The 26,296-nt window shown below is 41.7% G+C and overlaps 1 protein-coding gene and 1 pseudogene across 2 annotated transcripts in view; one reads left to right on the forward strand and one right to left on the reverse strand.

The window, feature by feature from the left end:
- Window positions 1-26,296, forward strand: part of GNPTAB (N-acetylglucosamine-1-phosphate transferase subunits alpha and beta) — a 91,561-nt gene that overhangs the window by 9,692 nt on the left and 55,573 nt on the right. Inside the window, exons 2-5 of one of the 2 annotated variants that reach the window (XM_027855783.1) lie at window positions 9,439-9,524; window positions 22,076-22,195; window positions 23,401-23,442; window positions 24,228-24,433. In XM_027855783.1, coding sequence (XP_027711584.1) covers window positions 9,439-9,524; window positions 22,076-22,195; window positions 23,401-23,442; window positions 24,228-24,433 — 454 coding nt within the window. Of the gene's footprint in view, window positions 1-9,438; window positions 9,525-22,075; window positions 22,196-23,400; window positions 23,443-24,225; window positions 24,434-26,296 lie in introns of those variants that run through there. The other variant, XM_027855784.1, reaches the window with a different exon arrangement.
- On the reverse strand, window positions 19,923-20,510 carry LOC114038510 (annotated as a pseudogene).

Below are 26,296 nucleotides of genomic sequence, written 5' to 3' on the forward strand. Positions count from 1 at the left end.
TAGATTAAGCCTGTCAGCTTTACTTGTTGAAATCAGGGAATAAGCATTTCTTGAGCACCTGCTCTGTTCTGTTGTGGGGGAGGGGGAAGAAAGGAAGGGAAGGGCAGGGGGTGATGAGAATGAAACAAAGCCAGCTCACAACGAGCTTATTTACATTCTAATTTTTCTGGATCCTGACTTGGCATCCATTGTTTAACTTATCCCTTCCAGGTTTGTGTCATTTGCAAATTTGATGATTACCCTATCATTTTCTTCATCCTAGTTCTTGATACAAATGTGAAATAGCACCCCAAGGACAGATTCTTGTGAAACTGTACCACTGGAGTTCTGCCTCCAAGTCGACATTGACTCCTAAATGACTGTTTTGGGGTCTGGTCATTCCTCCATCTTAGAATCCACCTGACTTCTTTACACCAATCTAGTCATCTTGCCCACAAGAACTGCATGAGAACGTTTGTCCAATTCAATTCTTTGATGAAATTGAAGTTTGCCAGGACTAGGATAAGGACATTCTCCTTATCTGATAGTTTATAACTGTTAAAAAACAAAAAACAAAAAACGGGGCAGCTAGGTGGCGCAGTGGATAGAGCACCGGCCCTGAAGTCAGGAGGACCTGAGTTCAAATGTGGCCTCAGACCAAACACTTGACACTTACTAGCTGTGTGACCCTGGGCAAGTCACTTAACCCCAATTGCCTAAAAAAAAAAAACAAAAAAAAACCAAAGAGGGGGCCTAATGAGCTTAGTCTGGAAGTGAAGCAGCATTGGGTAGGGGAAGGAGTGTTGGACACGTTTTCTGGAGACCTTAAGAATCCAGCCTCAGAAGGGAAGTAACCCTGGGAAAGGTACTTAATGTGCCTGTAAAAGGGAGGCGATTACGGCTTGCATCACTTACCTGCCTTAGAGAGTTGTGAGAAAAGCATTTTGGCAATCTTGAAATGCTATAGAAAGGTGAGTTGTGGTTATTCTGACTTGTTACTGATGAAGCTTTAGTCACAAACCATCCCTGGCTTCCTTTTAAGTCCCAACTAGAATTCCACCTTCAACCTACCCCCTCTTAATTCCAGAGTTTTCCCTTTTTCAGTTATTTCCTCTTTATCCTGTGTATTGCTTTCTGTATATCTGTTTGCATGTTGTCTCCCTGCAGATTGTAAGCTCCTTGAGGTCAGGGCGGTCTTTTGCCTCTTTTTGTATCCCCAGCATTTAATATAGTGCCTGGTGCATAGGAGGCGCTCAGTAAACTTTGACTGATTGATTATTTAATCATACACTTTAGAATTTTTCCAGTAATAAAAGTCAGGCTTAGAGAGCCGGACCACATTTTACATCTGCTAGTCTTGAAGCGTCTCCAGTTACCCATGATTGTTCATTGCAGTAGATCAGGAGTTACATCTAACCTTTCTCTTAGTACTCTAGATCTGGTTTGTCTTGGCCTTGGTGCAGCTCTGCTCTCTCACTGTCCATTTATTTTAGTTTTCAATTCCTTGTTAACTACTTTGGTTCTTCACTTTTCTGCCCTTCTTGGCAAAGAAAATGGAATTAAGATTGCTATTGGGAAGTTATCAGTCATCTGTTCTGTTCTTATCCTCGCCTTCTCCCTGGGCAGGTCTCCCACCTTTTCTTTGATCTCCTTTCTACTTAAGTAACTAAAAAAAGCTTTTTGTTGTCTCTACTATTCCTTGCCAGCTTGATTTATTCCTGTTTATAGTGTCTTTTGAGGGCCTGCCTCTCCATGCTATTAAATTGAGTCATGCTATATAGCATAATATTAGAACAAAGCCAACCAGATCCAGTAAGTCTGGTTGTATGACCACATTTCTGTTGTGTATGTTCTAAGTCTGGCCCTGGAGTTGGCAAACCTTTGTGTTCTGTAAAACGGAAAGGGAGCAAATGGTCTGGGGTGAAAATCATTGTCTCATTGATTTAGAGCTGCCTAAGGCTTGTACAGCAGTAATGAGGATGCCTGGATTTGTACCCACATTCTATGACCCTAAGTCTTACTGTAGTTTGGTACTTATAAAAAACAAAGGCATAAAACAGAGACACATGCGCTTATTAAAGTATGTTAATGTTGTGGGGAATGTTCTGTGCAAAATTTTAAAAGTGAAGGAATTCATTTGCTAAATACAGAGAGGTTGTCCAAATACTCCCTTTTTTGTGTGGGTTATGTTGTACTAATTGCATCAAACTTTGAAATGGTATAAGGCCCTTTCAACTTTACACACACACACGCACACACACACTCACACACACACTTTTTTAGTTTTGATACAGACTTGTGTTCCTATGAATTTCTGCAACTTGTCTATAACTTATCATCATAGAAAATTGTCTGGGGTATTGAGAGATTAAGAGATTTCCCCTGGGCCATATGGTGAATGTATGCCCAAGGCAGGACTTGAAGCACAGGTCTTTAGCAGGCCTGGCCGTATATATCCACTGTACTGCTTTTAACACACTCTGGACACTCAGAAGAGACTGGCCTTGTCATCAACCCAGGAAACACAGAATGAATGAAGAATTCATACTGTGTAAGTTATGATGTGGAGTTGGATAGACGAGCGAGCCCATCTGTTCATATGCCTCGGGACATGCGCAGCAGCAGTGAGCTTGGGCCCCCAGTCATCTAGAACAGCGCGTCCTGAACTGTGGGTCTTCGTTTATGTGGTCCCACAGTTTAAGAAGCGCTGACGGGGTCTCAAGTGGAAAAAGTTTAAGGAGCCCAGAGAAGATTGGACACCATCTTACTTGGAGTAAGGTCCCTTGAGACTCTCCCTGCTGCTGAGGGTTGTCTTGTTTAACACCAACATTCTCCTCATTTTGCTGTATGTTTGCAAATCACGGGACCCCACGATGTCAGAGAAACATCAATTTCAGGCATCCTAATGGCCTCTGGAAATGTGTACAGTGTGTGTAAGTAGACATCTTTGCTTGACCAATGGTGATTTGTCTGTAAGAATTGGCTTAAAAGGCAGAAAGCAAGGGGTGACAAATGGGCAGCCTGAGAATGAAACTGATAGCCACAAAAAATAGTACAAGAAGCGGAGAGAGGATTCAAGGATTTATGGAGGGCAGAAATCACACACAGTACAGACATATGATGGGTTGCATTCAGTGATGGCAGAGGGAACGGCCGCACTTCTGTGTTCAGAGATCCAGAGAAGTTTATGCTACATAAAAGGAACTATAATACATTTGTAGGATGTGTATGAAAGAAGGCTAAGGTTTGGTCTCAGGCTTCAGATAGCTTCTGATGTAGGTGAGCACCATCTCTATGAGAAATAGTTGTGATAGAATTGCCCAGAGAGCATTGAGTTTTAGTGACTTGCCCAAGGTCCTACAGCCAAATGTGAGTCAGAAGCAGAGCTTGAACTAAGGGCTTCCTGGTTTTAAAGCCAAGTCTTCAGTCCACTGTGACAAGATTTCTTTTTTGGGAAGACTGATAAGGTACAAAAATGTGAAAAGTGCTGCCAAATTATAAGAGATAAAGGGTATGACAGTACAGAGAATGTTGCAAGAAGTCATCGAGTGAAACAGATGAGGAGACCATGGGTTGAATTCAGGTGGAGATCCCTTGTGGGCCAGTGTCATTGGACAGCCTTCCTGCCCGGGAACTTCAGCTTTGAACATTTGGGCTGTTTTGTTTTTTCCTTTTTTTTCCATTCCTTTTAACCATATCTCCTTTGTTGCTTTTAGAGATAGAAAATATTTATCTAGATCTATGCTAATTGGGGGAGGCAGTATTGAAATTTTTGTGGTTTGCTTCAACCCCCAAATTCCTTAGAATCAGTACTATCTCCGTATAAGTAGAGGGACAGTTCTGTTACAAAATCTCTCTCTGTTCTTTTCATAATGAGATTTTCTTTTAAGAAATTACTTTGTAAAGATTCATTTTGCTACTAACTAGTTGAGTGGCTTTTGATTTTTAGGGCCTCAGTTTGTTATGAAAAAGGAAGATAAAAGTATAGCACGTTTCTCTAAGGTGAAGTGAAGGTTAGAAGGAATCCAAGCTGGCCAGCAAAGCTAAGGCTGACAAAGGGGAAAGGTTGTATTGGATAAAAGGGGAGCCTCTAAGAGGGGATGAATTACCAACCACAGAAAGACCCTGGAGCCGTTCCATCCTTTTTTTTTTTAAATTATTTATTTATTTTCAGTTTTCAGCATTCACTTTTATGAGATTTTGCGTTCTAAATTTTTCCCCCTCCTCCTCCCCAAGATGGCGTGCATTGTGATATAGGCTATACATGTACAGTCATATTAAACACATTTCCATATTAGTCATGCTGTGAAAGAAGAATCAGAACAAAAGGGAAAAACCACGAGAAAGAAAAAACAACAAAAAAAATTAGTGTGCTTCAATTTGCATTCAGACTCCATAGTTCTTTCTCTGGATGTGGAAAGCATTTTCCATCATGAGGCTTTTGGAATTGTCTTAGATTCTTGTATTGCTGGGGAGAGCAAAGTCCAACAAAGTTGGTCATCGCACAGTGGTGCTGCTACTGTGTACCATGTTCTCCTGGTTTGAGCCGCTCCATTCTTAATAGCGTTTGTTTTCTTTGCTGAGGAGAATGGGTTTGGGACCAAAGGAACAAACCAAAAATGTCTGAAAAGGGGGTTATGCCCTAGATAACTGAGGTCGCTCCTCAGTTCAAGCCATTGGGCCCAGAGAAGCTGCATCTTAGGGTACTGGAAGGAAAGGCAGTGGTGATTTCTTAGTCACTTACAGCTTTGACTATTGTGGAGAACAGGAGAGATACCACAGAAGTAGAAAATGGCAAATATCCTGCTGACTTTCTGAAAGTGGGCCTGCCAACTGGAGGTGGTCATGGTGAACATCTGGAAGAGGATATGGCCGGTCACCACGGGCTGGTGTGACTTTGTCAAGAACAAGTTTTGTGGGGCAGCTAGGTGGCGCAGTGGATAGAGCTCTGGCCTTGGAGTCAGGAGGACCTGAGTTCAAATCCGCCTCAGACGATTGACACTTACTAGCTGTGTGACCGTGGGCAAGTCACTTAAGCCCATTGCCTAGCCAAAAAAACCCCCAAAATCCCCCAAAACAGGCTTTGCTGGGCATACAAGCAAGAGCTTTTACAGTGGAGAGGAAAATGGAGGGGGGGGGGTGCACAGTGCTTGAACCTCATTCTCATGGGAATCAGTTTAAAGAGGGAAGAACACACACACACACACACACACACACACACACACACACACTCAGTCATGTGTAGAAATCTGTCTTAGCCAGTAGTGAAATAGGAGGGCAAGGGAGAAGTGAAGTGGGAGGAGGAAATGATAAAAGGAAGGATGAATTAAGGGAGGCAGAGGTTAGAAGTAAGAGACTTTTGAGAAGGGATGGAATAAAAAGAGAGAGAAAAGGATAAGCAAGGAAATGGAATTGAGGGAAATAACCCAGTTAGTAATCATAACTGTGAATGGCATGAGCTTATCCATAAAATAGAAACGGATAGCAGAGTAGATTAGAAACCAGAATCCAACACTATGTTGTTTACAAGAGACACTTGAAACAGAAATACACACAGAATTAAAGTAAAGGCCTGGAGCAGAATCTAATATGCTTCAGCTGAAGTAAAAAGTCAGGGGTAGCAATCATAATTTCAGACAAGGCAAAAGTAAAAATAGAACTAATTAAAAGAGAATCCGGGAAGCTACATTTTGCTACAAGGTACCAAAGACAGTGAAGTAATATCAAAAAATTTTATAGCAAATTTCTCTGATAAAGGCCTTATTTCTCAAATATATAGAGAATTGAGTCAAATTTTAAAAAATAAATATATAGAGAATTGAGCCAAATTTAAAAAAATAAGAGCCATTCCCTAATTGATAAATGGTTAAAGGATATTAAGCAGGCAGGTTTCAGAAGAACAAATTAAAGTTATCTGTAATCATATGAAAAAATGCTCTAAATCACCATTGATTAGAGAGGCAAATTAAAATAGCTCTGAGGTACCACCTCATACTTATCAGAAATGACAAATGCTGGGGAGGATGAGGGAAAACAGGTCCACTAATGAACTGTTAGTGGAAAAGTGAACTGGTCTATCTATTCTGGAGAACAATTTGGAACTAGGCCCAAAGGACTATAAACTGTGAAAACCCTTTGATCCGGCAGCACCACTACTAGGTCTGTATCTCAAAGAGATAAAAAACCAAAAAGGAAAAGCACCTATGTATGTACAGATATATTTACAGCAGCTCTTTTTGTGGTGGCAAAGAATTGGAAATTGAGGGGATGCCCATTATTTGGGGAATGGCTAAACAAGTTGTCATATATGATTGTGTTAGAGCAATATTGTGCTGTGAGAAATGACAAGGGAGGTGATTTCAAAAAACATGGCAAGACCTATATGAACTGATGCAAAGTGAAGTGAGAAGAACCTGGAGATCATTGTGCACAGTAAAAGTATGAGCGAGTCTGAAAGACTTGACTACTCTGATCAATACAGTGGTCCAAAAGAGAACTGATGAACTCTGAGTGCAAATTGAAGTATCATTTTCTCTTATTTTTTTTTTTTGCCTCATTCATTTATTTATTTATTTTTGCAGTATGGCTATTATGGAAATATGTTTTGTATGATTTCACATGTATAATTGATACCGTATTGCTTGCCTTCTCAGTGGTTGTGAGAGGGGATGGGAGGGAGGGAGAGAATTTGGAACTCAAAATTTAAAAAGAAAAGAATATTAAAAATAATAATAATTTTTAAAAAAGAACAGGCCTTGCTGAACTAACTTTATTTCTGTTTTTGACAGTTTCTAGACTGAGTGGAAGAGGAGAGGATTCTTGGTCAGGGGTGAGATTGCTTGTCTCTGAGGTCCCTTAGAGTGCTCAGAGTCTGTGATTCATTCCGTTAGATACCATGTATATGGTTCCATAGTCCAGAGCTGGATGAATCCTGGGCTCCAGCTCCCCATGGCGGTTTCATCATGGATGTCTAATATTTATCTTCCCTGAAAGCAGCAGACAAGTGACAAGTGGCTGGGGATGGGGGCAGGAGATAGATGCTAGCATAGGTGTTTAGGAGAGTAGTTTGGTGAAGACTGGGCCATTCGGTCCAGGAAATGCTCTGCTTTGCGTGCTTAGCTCCCTCTTCTTGAACGTTTGCAAAGGAGTTTTCCTTTTAGAGCATTCTGCAAACCCTCAATGAGTTAAATGTGGGTTACACCTTGCTTGTGGGAACTAAACCCTCATCACAGGCTGCCCTTTGTTTCAGCTGAAGACTTTTCATCTGGTGCCTACATACTTTTGACTTATTTCTAGATCCAAACCAAATTTGCTGAGCCCTAGTTTAGTCTGTTACAAAAATTAGCTGTGGTCTTCGAAGAGTTAGGGCTAAACAGAAGGGATGAACAGAGAAGTGAAGCTGTGGCATGCAAGAAAGAAGAAAACAACCCTTCAGGGAGATAGATGGTGTACTGTACCCCGAGGAATCCCTCTTGGACTTAGTATGACAGTCCCCAGAATATTTGTGAATGTGTTGAAAAAGGTCAACTTCTCATTGGCTGGTTTTGTTCCTGTGTATAATGGAAGCAGTTTGAAGACCTTCAGATGAATTTATCTGATGAAAGAAATGATTAAGGGAGTATATGCATTTGTCCTTGAGGGCAGGGATGGTCTTATGATTGGCAGTGCCTCTTCTATTATACGTGCTTAAAAATAAGCATAGTACCAGCTATAGGAAAATGGAACATGTGTGTGTGTGTGTGTGTGTGTGTTTGTGTGTGTGTGTGTGTTAGGGCCTGGACCTGTAAATTAATTGATATAGGAAGTCCCAGATGACTAAACTCCCTCTACCAAAGCAGATCTGTACCTTCTTTACAATTTCTAGTCTTAGAGACTAGAGAGAGTTAGCTGGGGTACTGAGAAGTTAAGTGACTTGCCCAGGGTCACCCAGCAGACTTGTCAGCAGTGGGATCAGAAGCAGGATTGGAGCCCAGATTTCTACCTACTCTGCCAGGCCGCCTCTTCATATGTGTTGTATGTATATGTCTCTGTGTATATGTGTAAAAAAGGCAAGTGTAAGGCCAACTGGTGTCTATTGACATGTTGGTTAAAAGATGGATAATTAGGCCTTTTTCTCTTCAGAAACATACAGTTGTAGGGGTAGATCAGTGTTTCACAATTGAAAGAATTGGAAAACAAGACAGAGGCCCCAACAAACAAACATTCATTAAGCTCCCATTGTGTGTACACTGTAAGAGGAAATGGTTTAGGTAATGGATGGTCTCTGCCCTCAGCAGCTGTAGAGTCTATTAAGATTGCTAGCCATGAGCACAGACAGGAGGCTGGAGGCCGATCTCTCCATATTTAGTCTTACCTATGTTCAGCACACTCACAAACCACAAGCCATATGTTTACACTGGACATGCCACGTGGAGGGAGTGCCCTCCCTTCTCCCCTCCACCTGGAGAGTTCCCTTCTGCTTTAAGACCCAGCTTGAGCACAAAGTTCAGCCTGAAGCCTTCCCTGATCTTCCCAGCTGCTCCCTCCATGCCATAGTACCTTATATTTATATATATATTTGTGCTTTTTCAGTTTAGAGTTATGCAGTCTGTGTTTTTAGATGTACTTGTCTCCATTAGAATGTAAGCTTCCTGGGAGGAGGGGTTACAGCATTCTCTGTATTTGTACCCCAGCCCCTACACAGGGCGTGGCCCGCAGCGGGCACCCCAGTCCTTTGCCCTTCTCCTTATTGAAGCCTCTGCTGCTTTTCCCAGCTGGCCCAAGCTTATGCTTTCCTGGCATAGTCTTAGAGACACCAGGCCCACTGGCTTATGGGGAGGGGTTGTTTTTAGGGTTATTATTAGGAATAATAAAGTTTTTTTTTCATTTAAGCTAGCATATGTGTAAGGCTTTAAACTTTGCAAATTGTTTTACAAAGGAGGTGTTTGAAAAAGACTGAACTACAGTCTCTGTTCTGTTGGAAAGGCTTCCGCTCTTTGTGGATCTGGGCTCTGTAATGGGAACATTGCCATACTTAGGGGCCTTGCCATACTTTTGAGCAATGGCTGTAATTTTTATAGAAGCATCAATGTAAGTACACTAAATTATTTTTTTAACTTCATATTTTGAAAATAACGTCTGTGCCACAAAGGAAGCAACTCTTGAGTTCTGTCATGCCTCACTCGATTCAGTCAATATGCATTTATTAAGTGCCTCGGACTCACCGTGCTAAGTGCAGGAAATAAAAGAAGGCGAAAGATAGGAGCTCATAATAGGTGAAAGTTATTTTAGGGATAATCACGTTTGATGGATCTATGAAAATATTTTTGGAAGCAGTGCCTCTCCCCTTCCAACCCCATCACCTTTGGGTCCAGGCCCCCTTGGGAGTAGGAGGAAAGGGGCAGAGATAACAATTATTCTGTTATCCTTTGATGCCAAGAAAATGTATAATGATGTAATCGTTAAATTTTTCTTTTTTAGGTTGTTCTGGAATGGAGTCGGGACCAATATCATGTTCTGTTTGATTCATATAGAGACAACATTGCTGGCAAGTCTTTTCAGAATCGGTAAGATTTCTTTTGAAGACAATTAGACTTTTAGAATGCTTTCCACCTTGTCACTTTCAGTGTGTGTAAGATACGGTGCAGTTTTTGAGATACACAAATGAAGAGTTCTGCCAGTATCTATAGAGAGTATGTAACTGGTTCCATTCAGTGCACAGAATTTTAGTGCTTAGTTGAGCTCTAAACCAGGTTAGACATCACCCATGTATTTGGTCCAAATCTGGATCTGGATTGGGAAAGCAGATTGTCTATATGGTGAGTCCCCTTGGAATCTCTTCCTATGACGTAGGTAAGGTAGCAGCTTTCCTGGAGTAGCTACCTTCACGTGTTTCCCCTACTTCCTGTTCATTGTGTAGACTTACTATACTTTGTTAGTTGCTTCTGGTTGCCCTGTATGATTTCAAATTATAAACTGGAGGCAGCATGGAACAGAGGCTAGTGCTCTGGACTCAGTGGAAAGGTGTGGATTCAGACCCTTCCTCAGACGTGAATTGGCTGTGTGACTCTTACTTTTTTAACCTCAGTTTCCTTGTCTGTAAAATGAAGGGGGAGGCGGTAGATTCTATGGCCTGTGAGTTCCTTTCCAGCTCCAAGTTTATTATCCCCTGATTTTTAGCAAAGAAACCAGGTGCTCCGAAAATCGGCTATTAAGACAGTCAGTCATTAAGTACATGGGTTTGATTAGGTGTGTGTATCTATATTTCTTCTAATTTTAGATAGCATCATGCATCATTTGTTTTTATGACAATGTATTTCAAATTATTAAATCTTGCTGGCAAAAGCTACCAATGGAATATAATTTCAGTAAACGTTTAAAAATATTGTCCTGTGGACATTTTCAGCTTTAGTAGACAATGCTTAAGCTTGTATGCATTTTTTCCTAATTTGAATAGCTTAGAAAAATGATGCTAGTTTTTTTTAATTGAAAGAATTTAATATGTAAATGTCATTCATTTTTCACCCTCTTATTGGACATCCTGAAATCTGGCTATCCTGCTAACTCCTCAGGCTCAGTGTGACCAAAGCTTTTATCGTCTTCTTCACCAAACCTTCCGCCTTGCTTATTTCTGTCTCTGGCCTTGCCTGCCTTCCAGTCCCCCTCACCTTCATCCCTCCCAGTGCTCAGCGGGACTCTTTTTGAAGGCTTCCAGGCACTGAAGCCTGAGGCACCACAGATCTCTTTGGGGGATCTTGAATCTGCTCATCTGTAGCCACTTCCCATTGCCCCTCATTCTGCTCTCTGAGACCAAGCAGGAGAGCTCTGACCCCTCCTCCATGACAGCTCACCACAGGCTTGAAGGCAGCTGACATCCTGAAGTTTTCTCTGTAACCCGTTGATGTCCATCTCTCTTCAAGCTCCTAGATATCCTTGTTCATAGATTAGCTTATCCTTCCTTAACTGTGATGATGTCTGGAGCTGAACTGTCTGTAGTTTGGAGTGCTGTTCCCTCCTTAATGGGCTTTCTTGATACCCCACATGAGAGTGAGTTTTGCCCTCCTTGAATCTTGCATCTCTCACCCAATCTCTTCTTCCTCTCTCCTTTTCCTCTCTTTCTTTCTTTCCTTCTTTCCCCTCCCTCCCCTCTCTTCCTACCTCCTTCCCCCCTTTCTCTCCCTCTCTTACATACACACACACACACACACACACACTCACACACTCACACTCACAATGTGCACACACACCCTTACATTCTAGTTATTTTTGGGTTCCTACACTATATAAACCTGAGCTAGTATTACGAGAGGATGGGTGGCTTAGCGGAGAGCACCCTGGACTTCGAGTTCAAAGATTGAGGTTCAGGTGCCGGCTTTGACACTGTTACCATGGCCTTGCGTACTGTGCTTCTGGGGTCTTCATCCAACAATATCACCGCTTAATCTGAGCCTCAGTTTCCCCAACTGAAATGTAGGGGTAATGATAATACCTGTCTTATGGTTGTAAGGAAAGTACTTTATAAAGTTTGCAGTGTTGTATAAATATAAGTTATCATTTATGCACACATCTGCTTTCCACCTAGTAGACTGAGCTTCTGGAGGTCAGGGATCATGACATTTTTCATCCATCAGTTAAGTATTAAGTATCCCTCTGGGCCAGGCTCTGGGCGGGGTGCTGGGGTTGAAAGAGCGAAGGCAGGATCCCTATTCAATTTTCACGCTCTATTGAGAGAGACAAGAACCTATTTGAATATATTAGAATAAATACAAATGTAGACCTAGTTGTTAAATACAGGTAGGTCTTTTTTCTTGGGTGGGGGGGAATCACCAGCAGTCAGGGGTAGGGGACCAGGAAAAGCTTCATGACATTTGAGCTGTGGCATGAAGAGAGAGGAACTTCCTGAAATAGAAGCTAGGAGGGTATGTGTGCTAGGCAAGAGGGACAGAAATGGAGGAATGTGTATCAGAAACAGAGAGAAGGCCCGTTTGGGCAGCTTACAGAGTGTGGGAGCATGAGGGAAGAAGTAATATCCAGTGAGACTTGAAGGATGGACTGGGGCCACATTGTAAATGACTCTAAAATCTAAACCCTGGAGTTTATATCTAACCCTAAAGTCCATAGGGGACTGTTGGGAGTAGGGAGGTCAGGTGGTCAGATCTGCAGTAGGGAAACCTGCTTACCTGTTTGGGCAGCGGGATACTGGGGGGTGGGGAATGGGAGGACCTTGGGGTAAGAAGACCAGCTAGGAGATGTTTGAAGTCACCTGGGTGACTAGTGCCAGCGATGCTATAAGATGGTAGCAGTGTGCCTGGAATGAAGGGACAAGATGTGAACAATGTGGCGGAAAAGGGAAGAATCATGGCAAATGGTGGTGTTATGAACCCAGGGAATAGGATATTGGTGTCCTTGAGAGAAGAAGGGATGTTTGGAAGAGAGAGGAGGGGAGTTCTGTTTTGGACTTACTGAATTTGAGATGTCTCTAGGACATCCAGTTTGAAATGTCCAGTAGTCAGTTGATGATGTGGAACTGAAGCCCAGGAGAGAGACTGGGTATACTTACCTGTGAGTCATTTGCCTACAGAGGACAGTTAAATGTATGAGCATATCTTAGGTGATTACTGAGCAAGAGTGTAGAGGGAGAAGAGGAGAGGATTTAGCACAGAACCTTGGCCAGTACCCACAGTTAGGTGAGTATATGATGGATGATAGACCAACGTGGGGTCTGAGGACTGGTCAGACAGGTGGGACGAGAGAACCCAGAGAGAAGAGAGTATGCTGGTGGAGAGAGTTGTCCTTGCGTAGGGGCGGGACTGAGAAAAACCATTAATTAGCTTTGGCAGTTAAGAAGATCTTTGGCAAGTGCGGAGAGGTGTGCGTGGTGATGAGGTTGGAAGCTCAGTTGCAACGGATTATGGAGTGAAGGAAAGGAGGCCTTCACATAGATTCTGAATGTACCACTAGTAGCCCAGTGACCTTGGTAAAGTCACCATGCCTTCCTCATTTGTAGAATGGACAGTCTCTTGAGCTCTGTGATTTTAAGTTCTAAGTTCTGCAGTATTCTGTGTTGTAAGTTTTCTAAGATCCTTTTTGAAAAATCTTTTAGTTTTACCCAAAAGTTAATTTTAATACCCTCTGACATTGGATAGAGATCAAGCCTGAGTCATAGATGATGTAAATGTCAGTGCTTGTTTCTACCTATTTGGAAACTGATAGTGGTTTAGTGGTTGGAACAAAGCCTCAGATAGAAAAGCCATAGTCTAATCTTAGAGAAACTGCCAACTGACTCACTGACCTTGAGGAAGTCATGTGATTCGAAGCGTGTGCAAAAAAATTGTACTAACGCTCTTCATCTGTCCTAGAAGAGCTAATGTTTGGTATGAGCCCCCTTAGCTAGGCACATTGTGATTTCGGTTTATCAGCCAGTATATCAAGCAACTTTTCACACGATCTGACTTTTGTTTGTTTTTTAATCGTCAGATTTATCATCTTAGCATTCTACATAGGCTAGGGTTAAAATTAATCCGGTTCTGCTGGCAACTATTTCGGTGACCTCAATCAAGTCGTTTTGCTTTGGGGCTTTGGTTTCAAAAATAGTTTTACACATTTATGTGTAAAATCAGAGGGCTGGAGCCTTTGACTCTGTGGCTCTGGGTAGGGTGGAGAGCTGAGGATTAAGACTGTCCATCCCAGATCACTAAACCACATGAAGACAATTGATAGCATTTGATGGATACCCTACCAGAAATAGGCATATGTAAATATTTTATTTATAGAATAAATATGTGGGGCTACTGACTTTTTCATTTTTATCAAGCAGGAGTTGAGGGTTTTGTGAAAGAGCCTTTCCCTATAGCCTTGAGGATTTCTGAGTTGAAAATAAAGGAGCTCTTATTTCAAAACTTGGAGAAGAAAAAGTTGAGTGAGATTAGATAACTCCATACTTAAAGTATGTGGTTGAAGCTTCCAGGAAGGTTAAAATTTGCATTAGGAAATATTTCACTATACTAATAATCAAGTATTTGTGGGATTAGACAAGGTTGGGCAGTTTATGGTGTTAGATTTAGGGATCCTCCCAAAATACTTAAGGTTTTAAGCACAACTACTTGGGAGTGAGTACTATGATTATCTGTTTAGGGGTGTTACTATGATCTCTTAACTCCCTGGGCTGTGCTGGGCTCAGGAGTATAGACCACTTGCTTGTGGTAGGCATTAGAAGGCCATTCATTCATTGTAGCTTCTTTGGCAGGGGAATGAAATATAATCTTGAAAAAGGGACTCTTGTGGTTTGTTTACCAGCCTCTCCCTCAAGCATGAATCTTTCCCTGCAGTATTCCCAAATTATTATCTAGCCTCTGCTTAAAAAATCTCTAGTGACAGGGAGCTTGCTACCTAACCCATCAGTCCATTCTGCTTTTTAACATCCCCATTATATTGAGAAGCAGTAGTATGGTGTGGAAGAAAGCTGGCTTCAGTCAGAAAGACCTGAGTTCCAAGTCCTGTCTCTGACACATATTGGCTGTGTGATGTTTGTTGAGGGACTTATCTCTTCTCCTTGGCCCAGGCAACTCTCTACTCCCTCCAGCTGCTGCTGTGGTAGAGGGAATTTCCTCCCTGGGAGTTTTCATCCCTATGAAGTCACAGGGCCAGTCCATTGTTAAGGAATTCTTTTGGCCCCTACACTTCCTACCTGCTGTTCTTGGTACTGTCTCTTAAGCCTTAGCAGTGAAAAGCCTTCACATGCTTGAAGGCCTCCACGTGGGGAGTATCTTTCCCCAGCCCTTCACGAGGCCAAGCATCAGCAGGGCCTTTCCCCATAGGAATGGTAGGTGTGATCTCCAAGCCTTTCACCCTCAGTCACCTGCTCCATGACCAGCTCTAGTTTGTCCATGTTCTTTTTAAAATGGAGGGCACAGTGCTGAGCCTAGAACTCTGAGGTCATCTGAGTGGGGGGAGGAGTACAGGACTGCCCCCTCCCTCCTGCATTTTGGACATGCTGTCATTCTTCCACTGCAACCTAAGATCATGCAGTAGTTCATCCTCCCCCCCCCACCTTTTTGTTTTCCTTGACTCATTTTGAGCTTTAAACGTCCACTCCACCCTTCAGATGATTTTCGTGTGAAATGTGGTCTGACCATGATGTCCCCATCCTGTACTGAGAACCAGTATTGGCAGATGGAAATTGTACTAGGAAATTTAATAATACTGTTTATCCTCACTAGAACGAATTTGTGTTTGTGTTTTCAAAAATAATCTTTAAGAGCAAATACATAAAAAGATCTGTTTACACCTGGCTTTCACATCAAACTTTTGTGATTTTTTAAAAAAAATCAGATTTTTTAAAGGCTGATACTAACATTAATATGAACTCAGCCAAATCATTTAATTTCTTTGAGCTTTGGTTTCTTCAAGTCAACAAGCATTTCTTAAGTGTCTACTGTGTGCCAAATGCAGTGGGGATTACACTGGGGATACCAAGAAACATGAGCTCGGGGAGCTCAGAGCCATGAACAGATGGATGTCTGGGATTCGGTAGACCATCCTCCAGCTGACATTAGTCTAATAATGACGGTTTTTTGGTTCCAGTCATTCAACCAGTTCAGATCTACGCGGCTATACTGTCTTCTCCAGGCTGTATCTTTTAATCTTTTTTTCCTTTTTTTTTTTTTGACTAGGTAATGGGGTTAGGTGACTTGCCCAGGGTCACACAGCTAGTAGGTGTCAAGTGTCTGAGGCTGAATTTGAACTCAGGTCCTCCTGACTTCAGGACTGGTGCTCTATCCACTGTGCCACCTAGGTGCTCCCCCCCATGTCTTTTAATCTTGCATGTATCATGTAAGCATGAGACACCAACATTAAGTGGTTTGCCAAGATCCAGGTAGAAGGTGTTCAGCCTTTCTCTGGTCCGCCAGCCTCATGATCCTGTTAAATAAGTTACTTGCAGTTATTTTTGTGTGACCTGTTCTTGAAGAAGTTACACATTTAGTGTTCATAGCGTCCTCTAATAAATTCTTCCCAACCATTCCTTTAATATTATGTTGCAGAACTCTGCCAAAAATTGAAGGTAAGTTCACTGCCCTCTAACATCTGAAGACTTCACCTGCTAACTTGAGAACTCTTGTGGGGAGGCAACATACGTGCAGAAAATTAAATACAAAACACTCAAGATTTAGTCACATGCTTTGCTGAGAACAGGTCTACTGTCCTAAAGTCGTTCCCCTAATGTACTACTTGACCCTGACCAAAGAAGAGTGATGTTTCACATGACCTCTTTCTCAGTTAACCCATAGTGGCCCAGAGTGTCTTCTGACAAATTCTTTATCCATTTGATGTGGAAAGTGCTTGGACTAGGAACTGAGAAATCTGAGTTCTAGTCTTGGCACTTTCTGTAAATTTTCCTATGTGGAATATTTAACGCCAGTATTCTTCCAGTGATGTTATGTGATTATGAATCATAGAATGCCCCAGTATTTGAAGATGTGAGACTACTAGCAGCTCAGAAGGCAATGGAGAGATACCTGGTGGATGTATGCAGAGCACAGCTTATCTCGAAGATGATTTACTTGCAGGAAGTGACATAAATGAAATATGGGCTCAGAGAAGGAGGTGGATTGGTTATGTAGCAAGAGCAAGGCTTAGCACCTGGATAGTCTGAGTGAGGGTGGTGCTGGCACCAAGGGGGAAAAAAAAAACAACAGCCTTGAGCAAGCCAAGGGAAGGATCCTCTGTGGAGAATTTATGTGAAGACATGGGCAAAAAATCCGCTAGCTTGAGAAGTCATGGAGGAGAGGGAGCAAGATGAGAGAGAATATCTGCGTTTACCGGAGAGCCCAGGTCCATTGGTCCATTTAAGTATTGAGTTCTGTAACTCTTTTGTGTCTTTTGCTTACATCCTTTTTATAAATAAGTTAGTGAGAGCTCCCTTTGTAGCCACAACACTCTGTTTAATTGTTACCTTCATTTTCTTCCCTATCAGGATCATTCATATTTATATTGTCAAAATTTAATTCTTGAGGACTTCTCATCTCTTTTCATCTGATCTCCATGTAGAATCTATGGCCATGGAATATTTATAATTTTGCTGAATTGCAGTGAACTGCAGTTCAGATTTTGGATAAGTCATTTTACTTCCGTGGGCCTGAATTTCCTTATCTGTAAAAATGGGTCTCAGGGTGGGGAAGAAACCACTATTAACAAACACATATTGAGTGCTTTCTGTACCTTTGATATTCTGTTATAACCTGGGGACACCAAAAGGCTTCAAAATAAAATGCCTTAAGCTCTCTATTCAATGGTCTTCACTATTCTAGGGGGAATTTACATTTAAACTCATTTCTCATTTAATTTAATCTAATCTTGGCCACAACAAGTTAGACAGTCTGTTAACAAGATTACTTGGAACTAAACTCAAGGATGTATCCTTTCTCTTTCTTTTTGTTTTTTTGTTTTGTTTTGTTTTTTGTTTTAACCAGAAGTATTTATTGATGGATCAAAGAATACAATTTTAATGGAACAGTAAGGCATATCCATGGATTAAAACAGTTTGCTATACAGCCAAAGGGGAGAAATGAGTTTTTTTCTCTTAAGAACCTTAATTTTGCAAGTTGTGAAGCCGCTAAAGTACCTCTCTAACAAATCATCACATCAGGCAATTCTTCCCCCCCCCCCCCACTTAATAGTATTTTATTTTTTCCAATTACGTGTACATATAGTTTTCAACATTCACTTTTGTAAGATTTTCTCCCCCCCCAAGACAGCAAGCAGTCTGATATAGGCTATACATGTATAAACATATTAAAAGTATTTCCACATTAGTCATATTGTGAAAGAAGAATCAGAACAAAAGAGAAAAACCATGAGAAAGAAAAAAAGAGAGAGAGAGAGAAAATAGTATGTTTCAATTTGCATTCAGACACCATAGTTCTTTCTCTGGATGTGGATAGCATTTTCCATCATGAGTCTTTTGGAATTGTCTTGGATCATTGTATTGCTGAGAAGAGCTAAGTCTGTTAAAGCTGATCATCGCACAGTGTTGCTGTTACTGTGTACAATGTTCTCCTGATTCTGCTCACTTCCCTCTGCATCAATTCATGTAAGTCTTTCCAGGTTTTTCTGAATCAGCCTGCTCATCATTTCCTATAGCACAGTAGTGTTACATTGCATTCATATACCACAACTTGTTCAGCCATTCCACAGTTGATGAACATCCAATTCTTCTCTTTTATAGAATTCCCATATTATATCATCTGAGCAGTAATCTAGGTTCATTCCCTCATGAGAAAGTCATCAGCAGTTTGCATCTACATTGCTTCACCTAACTAGCTCCTTACCCCACCCTGTTTTTTCACCTGGCATTCTGATTCAGGATAGGTCAGCAAGATACCTTCTCAAAAAATCCCATGTATACCCTGCTCAGTCTTCTGATGCAAATAAGCAAGCAAAGAACCAGGAAAAAGCCAGTCCAGGGCAGATAAAGAAATTAATCAACTCCTACAACAATTAGCACAGCACAGCCTGATTCAGGGAGAGTCTCAGTTAAGCTGACATTGGCAGGGAAATTGCTCTGACTTTTTTCAAGGGCCTACGAACCCACCTCAGGATGTGTGATCATTGCCAGACCCCTCATTTCTGAAGAATCAGCTGCAGTATATATGAGGAGCTAGGAAGCTAGTTAACTGGCAGGCTAATTTTGCAATATATCCATCTCTTTGGACTTCTAACATGAGCTAGTCATGAATTCCAGCATAATAATTTGCAAATGTCAATTTTAAAGAGAATTTGAGCACAAAACTTCAAGGTACTGAGGACGATCTTAAAATCTCTTGGTCAGGGGTAAGTTAGGCACTTCCTTAACACTAGTTTGTCTTCTTGGACACTCAAAAGTGTGAGATAACTTCAATGAAGTAATATTGAAGTGTAAGCCATGCTGTAGGTGTCAATACTGAGGATCTCAGAGGACATTAAGCCTGCCTCCCTTTCCAAGGAGCCATGAGTAATCTCACATACATATCACCACAGATACCATCCCAGTAATACCTGCCCAGAAATCAAGTGTTTCCAGGTGGATGGCCAGTTCCTGAAGAGTAAATACTGTGTTAACAAGAGAAATCATGTGGGTCAGAGACCAGAGGTGAGGTGACCTAAGCAAGCACAACCAGAGGCTTGACCTCTGCCTCTCATCTTGGCCACTCCTTTTAGGAAGGATGCCTCTAATCTGCAGTCTTTGATCTACAGCACAGATTAAGGAGCCCAAGAATGTTTCTGTTCTTCAAAGAAAAGCTCTTGCGGAGGCAATGTCGTAGAGTCCCAATCAAGAGTGGAAGGTGATTAAAAACCAGCAAGCTATCTCACCGACCTTATTAAGTCCCAACAAATCGGAGTTGTGAGAATGTGGTAGGCATAGCTTGGGGGACGGAAGAGCAAGGTGGGGAAGGTAGAGCAAGGGGGGGGGGAGGAAGAGCAAGGGAGGGTGAGGCTTATTAAAAAGGAACTTTGAAACTGAAGGATTGGCTTTGCAGTTACATATGTGCAGATAGAGAAATTAAAGAGTCGAGGAGGGGTGCTAAAACCTGACTAGAACATATGTATGGCTCCAGTCTCCATCCAGGGAAGGGGCTTTGCTGGCTCTTTGGAGATGGGGCATGGGTGGCAGTGCTTCCCTTCTTCCCTTTCTTGGGCTGATGGATTTAGAGCTGACAACAGCACAAAAAGGAAAGGCAGCGTTGATATATGGAGAACATGGAGGGAGAAATGGAAGAGAGTAGGAGAGCCCAGGTGTCCCAGTCATTCCTTAGTGCCCTGCTTGTAACACCAAGGTTGACAGGTGTGTGCTGGCAGAAACAGGGCAGGGCTTGTCATACAACAGCAGTGGCACTTGGGGAGAGAAGGGGCTCTGAAGAGAGAGGGAGAAAAACTCAAGTTTTGCTTCTTAAATACAAGACAATCAGGAACAATTTGGTCCCATTCTATTAGTGAAGAAACTGGATGCACATCTTCAGCTTGACATCCACCTTCTCCATAACCTTGACAAACTCTGAAAAGGATATGACACTGTCCCCATACTAGTCAGCTTTTTGGATCATCCTATCTGCAATGTTGCCCAGCTGCTCATCAGAAATATTCACTCCAACCATCATGTGCAGGACATGTAACAGTTCATCTTGGGAAATCTTTTCATCTTTATCCAAGTCATATAATCAAAAAGAAAAGTGTAGTTTATTGCTCCGGCTGTTCACCGGTTCTGGTCCATTCACATCTTTGCTTTTCTCATTATCTTTGATTGGTCAAAAGTGAGCCAGAACTCTCATGAATCCACGGAAGTTTACCTGGTCCTCTCCCTCAGGGAAGAAGGCATTGATGATCTGTTCCCCCAGGGTGCTGATGGCAAGCTCTGGAATTTACTGGAAGTCTTCCCAGCTGAAAGTACCATTCTGTCCTTTGTCCAGGCTGGTAAACGGGCTGTAGAGACGGGTGATTTGACTGTGGGAAGAGCCAGTCTCTTGTTTTATCTCCTTGAATTCTTCATCCCGCAATAACATGGAAGCACAAGAACCCATCGCTGAGCTGGATGAGCTCATCCTGAGGCAGAGGCAGAGGCAATGGTGGGCAGCAAGGAAGGGGGGGGAGAAGGAAAGAAGGGAAACCCCCTTTCTTTTTCTCTTTCTAGCTTCCTTCCTTTTTCTTTCTTTTTTTCTCTCTTTCTTTTTGTCTCCCTCCCTTCTTTCTCTCTCTCTCTCTCTCATCAGAGAATGAGTACTTTGTACCCCAGTGTTTCCTTTTTATATCTTAGTTGCCAGGAAATTGGTCATCTCTTAGGACTCTGCCATAGTAATTAGCTATTCACGGTATAACTCTTGCATGATCTTTGTTCCGTTTCACCTGTCCTTTAACTGCATAGGTGGATTATAAAGCGGCCCCATTTTCTTCTATGTGCAGAGCAAGCACTTGATAAATTCTTGTTAATTGATTGATTCTGCAATTCTTGTCCATGTCCTTCCATAAATCCGCTACGGGAGTGTACCCACTGGGCTGGACACATTCCTCTAGACCTGAAATTCTTTACTTGGTATCCACAGAACCTCAAGGGGTATTTCTGGAGGTCCATGAACTTGGATGGGATAAAGCAATTACATTTTTATTTAATATAACTGCTTTTCTTTGTAATCCTATGTATTGTGTTGTGTGCATTTAAAAGCATTATTCTAAGTAAGGGTCTGTCCAAAGGTTTCCCCAACTGACTGCCTATGGGGTTTGTGAGCCAGGAGAGGTGAAGAAGCCCCTGCTCCAGATCCTAATTCAGTTTCTTAATGTGACAGTAAGAAATAAGCACCATAAATGTATGAGCTGTATTTTTATAATCATTCAGAAGCAGGCCAGAGAACCTGCTAATTTGGTGTTTGTGATAATTTAGAAAAAAAGATTTCTGCTCTCTTTGAAAAAAAGATTCAGCTGAGAAATGAAAAAGCATCCATAGATTTTTAAATGGAGCCTATTCGACTTGAATATTTTTTAAGGGCTTTAGAAGAGCCCATATACATTCAAATAATTATTTTGCTCATTTCCATTTTCTCTCTTCATTAATGTTGGCAGCCAGGGCCTGCATGCTTTCTTAGCCAAGGGTCTGTGTCTTGCTTGTGGTGCTTTAAATCCATTGATCATAAATTGCATAATTCTAAATATGTTGGATAGCTTACTATTTAAATGGACTATATTATGAGCTTTTTTAAAGGGGATGTTATCCTCTCCCATTAACTTTTCTGTGTAAATTATTGGCTTTGGAGATTGTTGCATTTGCTGTATGTAAAAGCAAAAACCAAATCTTATGTCCCTTCTAGCTCTAAAGCGATGGCCCCAGGATGCTAAGCCTTTTGGTTAAAAACTGCAGCATTTTGCTACTTTAGGTAGATCTTTCCCCAGTTTGACTTAAAAAAGTTTCATTGTTTTTGAAAATCTGTATATTTGGTACTTTACAAATGGTATTCATCACTGCCCAGCAGACACTTAGAGAAACATAGTCATGAGGCTTTTATAACTTGTTGATTCAAACTTTTTTTTTGAAGTTTTGGTTGTAATCCATGTAGAAGATTCAATCTCCAATGTTGTATGGGTCTTTCTCCTTCAGGCTCTGTTTGCCCATGCCCATCGATGTGGTCTACACCTGGGTAAATGGCACCGATGTTGAACTGCTTAAAGAACTTCGGCAGGTGAGAGAACAGATGGAGGAAGAACAGAAAGCAATGAGGTAAGATCAAGGTCCCCTTCTCCATCCCCCTCCTCAAAAACCTTTTGTCAGCATTTGGAGAGATTGAGCTTGAAGAGATAATGTTGTAAACACATCCATCCTCCTTTCAGAGTTGTTACATTTAAAGAAGTAATCACTCTATATAGATTTTATTCTATTTTATTTTACTTATTTATTTTATTATATAGAGATTTTAGTTCTCTTCAATTAAACAGTTTTTTTGAAGTTGAAAGCAGTTAATTTTTAGTTACTTTAATTCTGCCAAATCTAGTCTCTGGCCTCTCGAGGAAGTTGTCCTGCATTGAGTGGTTCATGTATTATAAGTATCATGTATTTACAATAGGATTAGCTTGAGCGTGAAAAACAATTTTATAAGATATCACTACTCAAGTTTTTCAGGTTTTGTCTGAAAACGGTCAGCTTTGCAAAATCTTAAACAAGAAGAGAGCATTCGTTTTCCTCAACTCCTCATTCATGCTCACTCCACCTATCCAGTCCAATTCCAATCTTGTTGTTTCTTCCTTCAGAACATCTCATATGTCCCTCCTTCTTTCAAATCCCATAGCCAGAACTGTAGTTCGGGCCCTCATCACCTCTTGCTTAGGTGACTGTGTAGGCCTTCTGGCTGGATTCCCTGCTTCAGCTCTCTCCCAGCTGCAGGTGCCAAAGTGGTCTTTCTAGAGCACGGTCTGACTGTCGGCACCGTCCTGGTCAGTAATTTGAGTGGTTGCCTATCACCTCCAGGGCATTTCCAGCTCTTTATCTCCAGGCTTGGCTTTAGTCTCTTAAGTTTCCCCGACTTCTGAGATTCAGCTCAAGTCCCACCCTCTGTGGGAGATAGACCTGCTCCCTGCCGTCTGCTCATGCTATCCCCTTTCAGATTATTTTCATGTACTCTGTATCTTCTTTGTTCCCAGACTCATTATTACGTATTATTTACCCCAGTAGAATTTACTCTTCCTGAGAGCAGGGACTGTGATTTTTTGCTATTAGCTAGTGTTTGGCAAAAAGTAAGTGCTTAATAAATGCTTGCTGACTAACTGACGTAAGGGATGGTAGAATACCTTTGGTCATCATTGACCGCTCATAATTGGCTCATCAGACATTCTATTTCTGTCCCTGTGTCTCCTATCTGACACCAGCTGAACTTCCTCATCCATTTGTACATATTCTATGGTGACCTTAATTTTATTGTTTTTGTTTAGAGAAATCCTTGGGAAGAACTCCACAGAACCCACAAAAAAAAGGTAAATGTAGTAGTTTTCTCTGAATAAGAATTAAAAAATACAATTTTATTATTACATATTAGTTATGACTTGTGTGCATTGGCCAATACATGTTTGAGCACACAAAGGTTTGAAACCCTGAAATCTTCTGCCGTTTATGAAGCTGACACTATCGGATTTGGTCATATTGTGGTCCAGGGACATATTCTGGCTTCAGGTTGATGGTAAAACCATTGTTTGGGGGAAGAAAGGAGAGGTAGGAGTTAGAATGAGTAATCGAGGATTCTAGAAAGGCCATGATGACAACAATGCAGCTTTGTTTACTCTGATGTTGGGACCATGGGCAGGGGATTGTTCTCTCCCAGCCTCAGACTCCACATCTGCAAAATGGGGCTAGCTTGCGCACAGTTGCAGATAATTATGTTGCATACACGGTTGTTGTTTTGTGGTTGGATTTTGGTGGGGTTTTTTGCACTGTACAAGCCTTGGATGCTGTAAGGATATGAATTATTAGTTTCTTTGACAACTTACGATGAATCAATGTGTAAGAATCATTTTTAAAATGTTAATTCATATAGGTAACTAGTTTCATTATTCTGGGGGATCATGAGAGGAAGCTGTAGCTTCAAGTTGTCTTTATTTCCTGGAATCCCTATGTTCTTGATAAAAATGCTTGTATGTTAAAACATCCTGACTTTTCAAAGGATGCAATTAAAAAGCAGCAATGTTTGGCAGCATTACTATAATTTTCATCGTCAGATTGGTTTTTCAAGGCTATTAGTGGTAATGTTGGCGTTTCTTTCCAGTGAAAAGCAGTTAGAATGTTTGCTGACGCATTGCATTAAAGTACCCATGCTCGTACTTGACCCTGCCCTGCCCGCCAACATCAGTCTGAAGGAGCTGCCGTCCATATATCCTTCTCTGCAGTCTGCGAGTGACACGTTCTTTGTTGCAAAACCCAAAAACCCATCAACTAATGTTTCTGTTGTCGTTTTTGACAGTCAGAAGGAAGGTAAGCTTCTTTTTATGGGTATGAAAAAAATGTAACGATCACTTGTTTGATATTTGTATTAAAATACTTTGCATATTGAATTAATTGCAGTTGAATTAATGTTATGAGAACAACAAAAAGAGACCAGTAAACAGAACATTTAGAGAGTGATTAAAAAAAAAAAGCCAGTGCTTTTAGTCCCATGTTAGGGAGAGATAATTTAGTTGACTTTATATAAGGATGGACCTGGACCTGGATCTGGGCCTGTGATTTCACTGCTGTAAGGAACCCCGTAGATGCTTAATAATTGTTTGTTTCCTTACCCCTATAGGGAAGCTTCTTTTACTAATGAAAGTCAGGGCCTTCTCTGTAACTTAAGAGTTTTAGAGACTGGTCTAGAGCAGAGGTATCAGTGTTCATGGCTTATCTAGGGTCACATACATGGCCCGTATGTGACAAAGCTGGTACTTGAACCCCGTTCTTTTTGCTCCATGGTGCCATGCTGTATTTCATGATACAGAATTACCTAAAAGCTCACCTTTTACAGATCTGCTGCTGACCATTGTGTTGTGTATGGCAGCCAGGTGGCACAGTGAATAGAGCGCTGGGCCTGGAGTTAAGAAACAGGAGTTCATATCCAGCCTCAGACATTTATCAGCTGTGGCAAGTCACCGAACCCTGTTTATCTCAGTTTCCTCAGCTGTAAGATGAGCTGGAGAAGGAAGCAGCAAACCACTCTAGTGTCTTTGCCAAGAAAACCCCAAATGGGAGTCGGATGTGATTGAAATGATTAAACCACAAAAACTTTGTGTTTTATTCTCTCCCCCCACCCCCAACCCATAAAGGTGTATGCACAGCTGCACCCCTCTCTGCTGCAAGGCAGCTCTTTGATTTATTTCTTGTTGACCAAGTCATGGGGGTGCCCCACAGCTCCTCAAGCCCTCATCTCACCTACCCACCCCTGCCCTCAGCGGATGACCTTGGTCTACTGCTTTCCAGATGAATGTCAAAGCCATCTGACACGAGCGCTTAAAACTCCCCTCCTCCCTTCTTCCCAAGTCTTTTGTGTTCTCACTGCTCCTTTCCTCCTTCCTTTCCTTCTCAGAGGAGGAGGAAGCCGTCTTCGTTGCTAAAAACTAATAATAATAATAATAATAATAATAATAACCACAATTGTTGTTTATGTATCATCTTACATAAATTATCTCATTTGGGCCTCACAACAGCCTTATCAAGTTAGGCTCTATGGGCATCAGTGTTCCCATGTTATATAGGAGGAAAACGAGTCTCAGGTTAATGGACTTGCCCATAGTTACACAGCTGGCAAGTATCAGAGGTGGGATTCAAACTCACACATCCCCTATTTCAAGCCCAGAGCTCTGGCCACTCGGCCACCTTGTCTTTTATCTGACCTCTTCACCTGGGTTCTGGGTTCCAGTTCCTCCTCATGTAATGTAATCCTTGACCTTGTTCCCTCAGTCATCCCAGTCATAAGGTGAGACTGCCAAGGGAGAGAGTCTCTTAATGGGACTTCCTATTTCTGCTCTTTCCACGTGCCAAACCTTTTTCACACCTCTGCCATCTTATTCTCCCATGCACTTCTGTCTCAGACCAATAGTGGCTACCTGTTGGCTACCGAACAAAATCTAAAATCCTTGGCTTGTCATTCAAGACATTCCTAATTCCTCCCTAATTCCTCTCTGGACTGACTTCACATGCTTTCCTTCCTTGGACTCCATACTGTAGCCAAATTGGACTGTATGTTTTTCTGTTTCGGCCTTGTATTTCTTTATTCACAGTATCCTGCCCTCTGCTTTCTTCCTGCCGGCTTTCCTGGTTTCGCTCCCATCCCCCCCAGTGGTAATGACCTCTCCCCACTTTGGA

This window comes from Vombatus ursinus, unplaced genomic scaffold, assembly GCF_900497805.2.
Source record: "Vombatus ursinus unplaced genomic scaffold, bare-nosed wombat genome assembly UNPS02011334.1, whole genome shotgun sequence".
Taxonomy (NCBI): domain Eukaryota; kingdom Metazoa; phylum Chordata; class Mammalia; order Diprotodontia; family Vombatidae; genus Vombatus; species Vombatus ursinus.